Here is an 11,425-nt window from a genome sequence, read left to right as displayed (position 1 = left end):
ATCAATTCTCTGGTAGTTTAGATTTTATCCCTGGATTAAGCTCATCAGAGAGCCACACACGTGCTTCGCATGGTTTTGGACCTGCAGAGGTGCCTTCAGAGTTGTGTGTGGCCCTTCTCCCATCCCTTACATTCAGAATATTATTAAATCACCTTAAAAATATACTATCACAATTATTTTTAAGGATTTTTTGAGGCCGTTGTTTATGACATCGCTTAGTAACCTATATAAAGAAACATCGTTCACAGACATGTTTTTAATACTATAGTCCCAGGAAAAGCAGTTGGTCCAAGTCACTAATTTAGACTTCAGGGTTCCTGATTCTCCAAACTGCACCGTCTAAAGTGTTGTTGGGATCACTAAGTTGTCCAAACAGGACTCTGGTAGCACAGGGGGTTGGGTTAATTCATTAAAGTCTGGATCTCTATGTTTAAGCTGATGGAGTCATGTTAAAGCCAGGTTTGTTCGATATGGAAAATAGGAACAAGCCCAGGAAAAAAGTCAGAGGAAGGTCTCTCTACCAGAGGAAAACAACAGATGGGATATATGCACCATCACTGAAAGTCCATTTACATGAAAGTGCAAGAGCTACACACTTTACCCCTTGAATCTGGAACCCTCTTACTGAAAAGTGCTTTGCCATATGGCTTCAGATTTTATTAAAGATTATTACCAGGAATAGCCATACAAAAAATTGTTCTGAATTTACTATAAAAAATCTTGTCAAGAACATTATCTAATGTCCAATGTCTCAAACTTAAGGTCCCAGATGAGGACTTCCGTTCAGGAATTTAGTTAAGGAAAATTTTGACTCCTTTTTCAAATTGGGAAGCTTGCTCATTTCAGGTAATGACATCTGGGTATTATTGAATTTTTCTTTTCTCTCCCCGTTGCCAAGAAGCTCAGAACAAAATTTGCTGCTCAATCAGAGCAATTATACAAGCCCTTAGAGTTGACATATCATTCATTTCATGGTTCTAATTTCCTCTCACTAGCTTATTAGCCTTATCATTATACTTTTGGTAGGTCATTCCAAGTCTTTTTTGGAGAAAGGCCAAGTATATACAATATTTTGTTTGCTGTTGTTAGGCAGCAAATGAGATCTATGACTAAGGTATCACTAAGGAGAGTCTGGGTAGGTGTGGGATGGGAGGTGAAGGCTCAGTCCCACTCTTGAACTTAAGATGGGGATTGCAACTCACCTGGATAAATGAAGAAGCCAGCCAGGTTCTGTGACAGAGGACCAGAGAGCGCATCCCCACAGAACAGAGGCAGCTATCGCTCAGCCCCTAATATGCAATTGGTTTCTTGAGGCAATGCAAGCCTAGATTGCCAGACCTTACAATTTTTCAAGGCAATCTGGAATTCTAGGTTTTAAAGGGAATCCTGGTTTTTGAAATGTTAGCAACTAATTCAAATTCAAACTCTGGACCTGCAGAAAAGAGAGCAGTGGCTGCCAGAGAGTTGGGGGAAGGAAAAACAGAGAGTTGTTCAAAGGGTGTAAAGTTTCCGTTATACAAGATGAGTAAGTTCGAGAGATCTGCTGTGCAATATTGTTCCTATAGTTACCATACGGTACTAGGCACTTAAAATTTTAAGATGGTAGATCTTAAGTTAAGTTCTTACTGTAATAATAATAATTTTTAAAAAGCAAAGGGACACATGAAATTTCTGGAGCCCAGTACCATACCAGCCAGCCTCCAAAAAAGAAAAAAAAGAAACTTCTGGAGGTGATAGGTATGTTGACTGTGGTGTGTTATCACAGGCACATGCACACATCCAAACTCATCCAATTGTCCACATTAAACACACACTTCTCTGTACTCATATATCAATCATACCTCAGCGAAGCTGTTTAAAAAAACGTTCTGGACTAAGCCACCATCTGTGGTCCAGTCCTGAGCCTTTGGGCTTGGAGACATCTGGAAGCAGGTATCAGGAACCCAGTTACCAGGGGAACAAAGCAGAAACTTTGCCACCAGGCAGCTGATGTCATAATGGTACCAAGGGTCACACACACTTGAGAAACCCACAGTTTTGAGCTCTGTCTCACATTTTGTGAGCATGGATTAGGAGGAAGAACCCTGAACTTGAAATCTGGAAATACAGCCTTTGTCTCAGCTCTGCGACCAGCAAATCTTATACTGTAGAACCCAGTGAATTTCCCAAGGAACTCCAGCACAGGGAGGAGGTTGGCTAAGACATGTGAAATTCCCAATTCTTTATTTCCCAAAGTATCTTATAAGAATCCCCAGAGATATGTGTACATGAGAATAGTTTCCACTCATTTTTCAATCATGTTCTACTACAGAAATTTCCAATGTTGCTGCAAATACTACATGACTGGAATTTTCAAGCATGAGTGAAAAAAAAAATCAAGATTGAAAAACAGGACAGCAGTACTTCCAATCTCCACCAAAGGAATTTCTGATTTCACACTGTCAACAAAAGCATGGTCCCAATGTGCTTTAATGCTTTGACTGTTTTTTGAAAAGGGTATAATTATTATTTATAATTTATAAGCAGTGACATTTGGACATACACTTTCATTATACCTGATCTTTTTTCATAAATTAAAAAAAAAAGTCACAAGCTATAGACAACTGACTGTTTACAGTGTTTCCACAATATGATTACTTTAATTCTACAATGATTGCTTCGAGTTTTTCCTTAATGGCACCACAAAACTCGCCCACCTTTTTTTCTTTCTTATAAAACTGGAAGGTTGGGATGCACATGACCTCACAGTCTCTCACCACGTCTTCACAGTCATCAGCGTCCACTTCCAGGAACACCACGTCGTCGTGCTTCACAGACAGGGAGTGAAAGAGTGGCCTGATGGTCCTGCAAGGCCCGCACCAAGTGGCCATGAAGTCCACGGCCACCAGCCTCTCCCCGGCCTCTTTAAGTGCTGCCTCGAAGTCCTCCTTTCTCAGGATCACTTTCACCATGTCCACCTCCAGGGACTCCACTGCTGCTGCTTCAGCTTTTGGGATGTCACCTCCCTTGAGCTGGACGGTTTCTTCTGGGGACTTGGGGATGTCACTCTGCTTGGGTTGGATGGTTTCTGCCGAGGACTTGGGAATGTCATCCTGCTTAGGCTGGATGGTTTCTTCCTCAGGCCTCAGGATGTTGTCTTCTTCAGGCTGAATGGTTTCTTCTGGGGTCTTGGGACTGTCCCCCTGCTTGGGCTGGATGGTTTCTTCCTCAGGCCTCAGGATGTTGTCTTCCTCAGGCTGAATGGTTTCTTCTGGGGTCTTGGGACTGTCACCCTGCTTGGGCTGGATGGTTTTTGCTGAGGACTTGGAGATGTCACCACCCTGCTGTGGGACCTCAGATTCCTCTGTGGAGCTGACCATGGGAACAAAATTCTTCTCCTTGTTCTGGGCTGTGTCCAAGACCTCTGGGACCAGGATAGCCACATTGCTTGACAGAATCTGTAATGGACTTTCTGAACAAAAAAGTAAGTAGATAAAATTAAAAATGCAAAAGAAGAAAAATAAAATTCTTATAGTATACTCTAAGGAAGACTGATGTCATTCTGAGAGATCACAAATGAAATTTGATGAATGATGTAATAATCTGGATAACCTCATTCAACAGAAGGCCAAGAGACATGTGACTACGTGTACCTTTTATGGACTTTTGTTTTTAACTGCGACTTTCTCTGCTTGGTTCAGCACTGCTGCCTGCTTCCTAAGTGCATAGGTCCCTAAGGCACCCTCTTCCCTACCCCCTTACCTTTAATGTCACCTTCATCTGTGTCTTCTGGATTGTCTGGGTTCATTTCTGGTTCTTTTGAGGCTCCAGCTTTAACACTTTCCATTACCAGTTCCTCGTCCACATCCACTCCTGATCCTTACGGACACCTCATAGTCAAGGCGGTACCCTCCAACTTTTCCCACCCTATCCACCTTAACATCAAAATATGAGCAACAATGTATATTTGGGTAGTACTTTACAGTCGGTTTTCCCTATCCGCGCTCACAAGGAGATATTGGAGAGCTCCACGATGGCCTTGGGTGTGGGGGCTACCCTGTGCCTGGGGCTGGGGACATGCAGCTGTCATTTCTTACAACACAACCAACCACTGAGGTGAGTGCCATTGTGACCAGCACTTTACAAATGAGAAAACTGAGCCTTAGAGAAGTCATGTAGCTTGCTCAAGGTCACACAGCTAGGATACAGGGCAGGTTCCAAAGGCCACATGCTGAGCTATTATGCTGTGCTGTACTTTTGCCAAATGTCCTGTGCAGGCTGGTAACATGAGCCAACTTTCCTACAAACCTCCTCCAGGGTTCTCTAGTTTCTCTCTGTGACTCACCCATTGTAACCATCTCCTAAGTATCTCCTTGTGACACATCAGCTTCCTCTGCAAAGTACCACACGATGTCAATGTCCAGCTGCTGCTGGATGGCCCCCTCCCCCAGCTCCATGAGCCCAGCCTGCACCATCTCTTATGCAGGCACATCCAAGTGCACTGTCCTCCCACCCTTGACTTGGAGGGGCACAGCCCCCTCGTGGCTAGTCCTAGTTCCACCAGCCACCTCTACACCATCCTGTGGAGTCGGAATCCAAATACCTTTCCCCCAGGAAGATTTCTTTTACCAGCTCAGGACCATGTGCTTGTTTTATACCCTGAATCTGCACAGTACCTGCAGCCCAAAGTGTTATGTACGGACGTGGAATTTTTCATTTTCTACATATACCTTGTACAAATCCTCATCTGTTTCAATTTTATTTCAACAAATACAAGTGTCGAAATCTAGAGGGTTGTCTAAATGATAAGACTTCCACATTGCCTATAGAAGCCTCAACATGTCTAATGGCAATGGTTCAATTATCCAGATTTTTGTAGCAAAATGCATTTCATTAAGGAGGGAAGGAGATGGGGGAGAGGCCTGTTGGCCTTAGCAAATCTGTATTTCTTGGTAACATCAGTCCTATTCTGGGGAAAAGCTCATGCTTTTACTGTTTCCTTAGATACTGCTGAGGAGAGCTCTGGCCTCTCTCACTGGGAAGCTTTGGGCAAAGACATACGGACCTTTCTGATGTGATGTTTTAAAGGACAGGAAGTTGCCTGCACCACCTAATGCCAAGGGCTTCCACAGCCTACTGGCCTCTTGTTCATTATGCTTTATTTTAAAGTAGAGGATGGGAATAAATGTCAGGCACTTGTCTGCTCAACGTCTCCCTCCTCAGTAAATGCTAGAAGAAAGGAGCCCAAACAGTGTTAAGTCCTTATGTGTAGATTATATTAGCATAAAGTGGACAGTATCTTTGGACCTTGCTCATTGGCAAATAAATTTCTCTCCTGTTCTAGTTCTGGCTGTGTGGAAGGTAGGACATTATGACACAGAGGACCTCCCTAACTGAAGGAAGAAGTGAAAACGTCACCCCTTCTACCCCGGTGGATGGGGAAGCCAGAGGACAGATACGTGTGTCCCGGCCTTATCTCTCCCTGCTGACACCTAGCGTGGATGCCAGGTAGGCATGCTCAAAGGACAGCTGAAAGCAGAGGGGTATTTGCCTTGCACTCCATCTGGAAGAGCCCACATCCAGCGTGGCATGAGCCTCAGTGCGGCCCGTGCCGCTGGGGAGCTCGGCGTGGAAACCTGCACCTGAGCGGGCTCCTGGCCCCACAGCCTGCAGACATGTGGAGGTCCTGCATGCCCAGAGAGGGTCTGGGAGTGCTCCGAGATCAGAGCATGAGAGAGGCCGACAGGAAGAACAAAGAAGCCACAGTTGTGGCTAGAGCTAGAGCTAGAGCTGGGTCTGAAGCTCACAGACCCCTCGAGCCTGTTCACAAACCCTTCACACGCAGGTCTATGAGCTAGGTAACTGGCAAAAAGGTCCTCGGAGCCTTGGCTGAAGTAGGAATAGTCTTTGTTCAGCACACACACGTCTAAGAGTTAGGTGGTACAAAGAGAAACTCAGAAACTCGACTGCTACCAGCAAAGTCCGAAGAAAAAACTGAGCAGCTGCCAGCAGAGTAAACATGCTCTGTTTTTACACATGAGCTCTGCTGGCCAGCGCTGCTTCACGCACTGAAGAACACACAATAGCAACTAACTAAATAGATACATAGGTGCACATGGGCACTAACTCCACCCACATGCAACTTGTTTACAAAGAAATGTGCTGCACCACCCCCCAACCAGACCTAAGCCAAAGGGGCCCGATTAAATGATCCTATTTCTCCCACAACAGTGAAGGAGGATTTGGGAGCAGAGGCAAGGATTGGAATCAAAGGCCCCACCAGTGAACTACAACACAGTGCTCCCACTGTTGATGGCATCAGTGAGGCCTCACAGTCCTCGGTCTGGGGACCAGGCCAGACTAGTCTATATTGTCTACTAGTTCACGTAGTCCTGTGCTCCCAGACATTATGTGAAAGACTGAACTGCTACCACCATGAAAAAGTACTCTTGAAGCTGGAATTCCACAGACAGGCAAATTTAATTGGGTGCTCTGCTCCTCATCGCCCCTCCCCCACACCCACTGAGATAAGGCTGGTGGGGAAAATAGATCCATTTTAGAAAAAATGTTTAATTGCATCTGCATGTCTTAGTAAGAGTGAGGAGATCTGTGGCCTATTACATTTGTACTTGGAGATCTTAGCTGTGTCTTAGACTTGGCAATCGTTCCAAACCAATTATTTTTACTCTTCCTTCTTGGATTCAGATGGATTACAAGTAACATGAAATATTGATGCCTCTGAATAATTTTCACTTGACTGGTCATAAAATGTATGTTTTCCTTCAGCACGGGCTTGTCCCCAAATTGCTCATGTGCTCTTATGTCATGCAGGGTTGTGTCTCAGAAAACAGAAACAACCAGATATTTTAGAAAGAGGACAATTTAGGCAATTATAAAGTGTCAGGCAAGGCTGCCTCTTCAGACTAGGTGTCTAGAAGCAGAAGACTGAGCAATGCTCCAGAACACCTGCCAGGGCCCTTGCCACCTCAGGATATCAAGAAGGTAGGGAATCAGAAGGCCACCACTACAACTATGGCTTCCAGAACTTTCTGCCAGAGCTGCCATCTGGGGTGAGTCAGCCACAGCCTCAGCTCCTCTCGGTCAGAGCTAGAGATGAACACTGGTGTTCTGCCTACCCACCTCCGCAGGAAGGGGCGGAGCTGCAAACGTCCCCCACCCACCTCCGCAGGAAGGGGCGGAGCTGCAAACAACTCCTCAAGCAGATTCATCTATTGGTGGAATCTATTTTGCATCCACAATCCCAGCTGCAAGGGAGTCAAGGAAATGTGGCTTTTTGTTCCCAGCCTCTGCAGTACAGAGAAACACACTAGAAGGAAGTTGGAATAAACACAGTTGAAATTCATTTCTACCACAGCCTTACAATGACAACATTATGGACTAGTTTTTTATACATTATGCTGGACCAAACTTTTGGCTTTATAATTATAAAACTAATACATGTTCATAATAGAAAAATTAGGAAACAGTTAAGTAAAAAGAAAACAAAAGTTGCTCATGGTGCCAATCTTCAGGGATCATCACTATAAACATTGTGATGTACATTCTTTACTTTTTTTTTTTTAACTTGTAGATATTTTCAAGCAAAATAGTTTTCCAAGAGAAATACTATTTTATAATCCTTTTCAGTTAATATATCTTAGTGTTCCCTCCCCACGGGGTGACTGGGCACCTGACTGGGCACCCTCAATTTTCCCCTGCTTGCCCTAGAGGCTCCCTGGTTGTTGCTTGCATAGAGAACTCAGTGCTTACTTCATGATGGGCTTTTATCCCCCGAATTTTAGCTAAACTCCTTAAGCTCAATCTGTTGGTTTCAAAAATATTGGGCAGTTGCCTTTCCTGTCTACCTCATCACTATAGTAACCAGTTATGTACTCTTATTTGGAATTAACCTGATGAGTCCCTCTCCACTCAACTCCATTCATACAATCACAGATGACTATGCTAAAAACCAACAGCACAACTACCAAGAAGAGGCCATCCCAGCATTGAGAGGTATTCCCATTAGTAAAGTAAACAAAATGTTCTTTTTGTAGCCAAAAAATTTTACAACAAAAACTGAATTACGTGTAAACATACTAACCCCAAGCTTTTACTTATAAGTTTTTGACATAATTTTGGCTATAGTTATTTTGACTATCTCTCTTATCTGGTATTGAAATGTAAAAAAAGTATAAGTCGGGTTTCTCTTACGGTAAGATCCATTGATATTGTAAATGTTCTCAAATATTAGTTATGAATGGACAGAATAAATAAAATACTGCATTACTATAAAAATGTTTTTAAGAATATATTTTGAATACTTTTCATGTCAAATATTTTTCATGTCAAAACAGGTGACCATAGCAGGGGCTCAGCAAAATTTTTCTGTAAAGGGCCAGATAATAACTGTTTCAGACTTTACAGACTGCATGGTCTCTGTCACAACCACTCAACTCTACCGTTGTAGCAATGAAAGCAGCTATTATGGATTGAAAATTTTATATGCTGAAGTCTTAACCCCCCATACCTCAGAATGTGACCTTTTGTTTTTGGAAATATGGTCACTGCAGATATAATTAGCTAAGATGAGGTCATATTGAAGCAGGTGAGCCCCTACTCCAATATGACCGATAGCCTTATAAAAAGGAGAACTTTGGACACTGATACACATAGCAGGAAGCCAGTGTGAAGAGACACAGGGAGAAGACGCCATCTACAAACCAAGGGCAGAGCCTGAGCAGATCCTTCTCTCACAGCCCTCAGAAAACCTTGACTTCAGATGTCTGGCCTCCAGAACTGTGAGACAACACATTATTGTTGTGTTGGGCCCCCCAGTTTGTGGTGGTTGGTTGCAGCAGCCCTAGCAAACTGAAACAGCAGCCATACACCCACATAAACAAAGGCCACTGCTGTGTCCCCAAACAAGCCGATTTACAAAACTAGGCAGCTGGCCAAAGGGCCACAGTTTGCCCATCCCTGCCCTGGGCAATCATTCTCAGGGACTGATTAGGGTTCCTTCAGTTTACTGTAGGATAATAAAAATATTTTCTCTATGAAGATTCAGACTCTTGGTTATTCACCATAAGGAACAGGCCATGGGAAGGGGAGAATTTATGTGAATTAATATGAATCATCACTAAAACACAAATAGGATACAAAACGGGTAAATTTTGTAGAATTCTCTAAGAGAAGAATCTTGCTAGAAATCCTATTTTCCATTTCCTGTGTGGAGGGGAAAGATCTAAAGGCGACTCTCTATCCTAGTTTCAGCACGAGCTGGAGCGGGAGGGCCTCTGTGCCTTTACCACTTACCTCCCTTCCAGTCTGCACTCCGGAGAGAAGGTCTTTAAGCACAATAATGCATTTTTACATAGATGTTTAATGTTGCAATAGACTTACACTTACAGAAAAGTTGCAAAGGCAGTGCAGAGAGCCCCCCACACCCCACATCCGTTTCACCCTGTTGTTAACATTCCACACCACAGCAATGATATAGTATCGTCAACTGCAAGCCATACTTCGTTCGGATTTGGTAAACTTGTCCCTAATGTCCTTTTTTTTTGTTCTGGGATCCCATCCGGATACCACATTACGTTTAATTGTCATGCTTCCTCAGGCTTCTCTGAGCTGTAACAGTTTCTCAGACTTTCCTTTTTTTGATAGACTCGATGGTTTTGAAGAAATACTGGTCAGGTATTTTGGAGAATGCCCCTCACCTGGGGTTCATCTCGTATGAGTCCGTTTTGTGTTGCTATAACAGAATACCTGAGACTGGGTAATTTATAAAGAACAGAGCTTTATTTGGCTCAGGACTCTGGGTCAGCTGCGTGTGGTGTGGCCTCAGGCTCCTTCCACTCGTGGCAGAAAGCAGGAAGGCAGACAGCAGGTGCAAGGAGATCGTGTGGGGAGAGCGGGCGAGAGAGCGGAGGTGCCAGGCTACTTTTAACACCCCCCTCTCCCAGGAACAAATCCATCCCGTGCCCTCAACCCCCACCCCAGAGCTCACTCACCCCCAGGGAAGACATTACTCTACTCTTGAGTATCTGCCCTCATGACCCATTAGGCCCCACCTCTTAGAGGTTCTACCTCCCAGCACTGCTACGTGGATCCGATTTCCACACGAGTTTTGGTGCAGGTACACGTACTCAGACGACAGTCATCAGTCTGACGTGCTCCGCGTGGTTAGACCAGGGCTGGGTGTTTTGGGGAGGAAGACCACAGGGGTCAAGTGCCATTTTCATCATTTTGTTATAAATTAAACATATCAAGGGTCACACTGTCCACATGACGTCACTGATGACAATGACCTTCATCACTTGGCTGAGGTAGTGTTTGTCAGGTTTCTCCACTGCGAAATTATTCCCTCCCCACTTTCTTACTGTACACTTTGGAAGGAAGTCACCGGGCACAGTCCATACTCAAGCGGAGGGGATTCTGCTGCACCTCCTTGCGGGAGGATCTACATTAATGCTCTGGAATTCTTCCATTTGGAGGATTTGTCTTCTCCCCCCACCCCCTAATTTATTTATACAATCATTTATTTACATCAGTATGGATTCATGGACACTTACAAATACTTTGGGTTATAATCTAATACTGTTACTTATTTTGTTGCTCAAATTGTTCTAGCTTGGGCCACTGAGAGCTCTTTCCAATGGCTTCTGTGTCCCTTTGACATATAGCTGTTGTTTTGTTTTTTGAGCACTTCCTTACTTTCTGACACTACAGGATGCTCCAGGTTCATCCTGTATATTCACTGCCCCAGCCCTAGAATCATCCATTTCTAGATTCCTTTTACTGGAGAATGGTATTTAGAAACCAAGGCCTGGGCTGGGTATGCTAGTTGACACTGGATGTCACTGTCTCTGGACCCTCTCAGTGAACATAACTAGCAAATATATGTATGTAAACTAACCCATGCATATAATCAAGTTTATAATTATTTATGCATCTGCCTACCAGCTCTGTACTAAGGTAGACATGAGTTCATGTTGATGTCCTCGACCCTGATTCATACCACGTGGTTCACTGGAGCCTTTCACCCTTGCTTGTCTGTGTCCCTCTACTCCAACAGTGACTCGGTTCCCATAAGCTGCCATCCATTGCCATATTTGTCCGATCCCAAACCTCCATGTAGAGTGGTTTCAGAATAGTTAACCTGTACCACCATGGTTATCAGCTTTATCAGCTAGAGCACAGCGCTTATATGTGGTTCCTTCTGTCTTTAGTTTTACAGTTTCCAGTCATTCTAGAGTTTCACAGCACCTCCTCTTCCCCTCCCCTCCAGTGGAGTTCTATCACATGTTTGTAACACAGTTATATTCTTTTGTCACATTCTGCATTCCATCCTAGGATCCCCTGCTGTCCTGGTTGATTTTTTTCAAATTTGTACACACTAAGATTCACACTTTATGCTGCAGAGTCCAGTGGGTTTTGAGAAATGGAT

General features: G+C 44.0%; 1 protein-coding gene across 1 annotated transcript; it reads right to left on the bottom strand.

The window, feature by feature from the left end:
* Positions 1–2,633: 2,633 nt before the first annotated feature.
* Positions 2,634–9,706, bottom strand: TXNDC2 (thioredoxin domain containing 2). Its single transcript, XM_063077469.1, has 4 exons — positions 9,696–9,706; positions 5,472–5,665; positions 3,742–3,852; positions 2,634–3,403 (listed from the first exon to the last, which is right to left on the bottom strand). Exons 1-4 carry the CDS (start codon positions 9,704–9,706, stop codon positions 2,634–2,636), a joined length of 1,086 nt encoding a protein of 361 aa, XP_062933539.1.
* Positions 9,707–11,425: the final 1,719 nt, after the last annotated feature.

The sequence above is a fragment of the Cynocephalus volans genome, chromosome 13, assembly GCF_027409185.1.
Source record: "Cynocephalus volans isolate mCynVol1 chromosome 13, mCynVol1.pri, whole genome shotgun sequence".
NCBI lineage: Eukaryota > Metazoa > Chordata > Mammalia > Dermoptera > Cynocephalidae > Cynocephalus > Cynocephalus volans.
This window is presented reverse-complemented; position numbering and strand designations above follow the sequence as displayed.

What these genes read in the sequence shown, in the direction of transcription:
- TXNDC2 (XM_063077469.1), bottom strand. An exon ending in CTACCTGGCATCCACGCTAG is followed by an intron (nt 3,853 to 5,471) that starts GTGTCAGCAGGG and finishes CGTAAGGATCAG; the next exon opens with GAGTGGATGTGGACGAGGAA. An exon ending in AGATGAAGGTGACATTAAAG is followed by an intron (nt 3,404 to 3,741) that starts GTAAGGGGGTAG and finishes TCCTGGTCCCAG; the next exon opens with AGGTCTTGGACACAGCCCAG.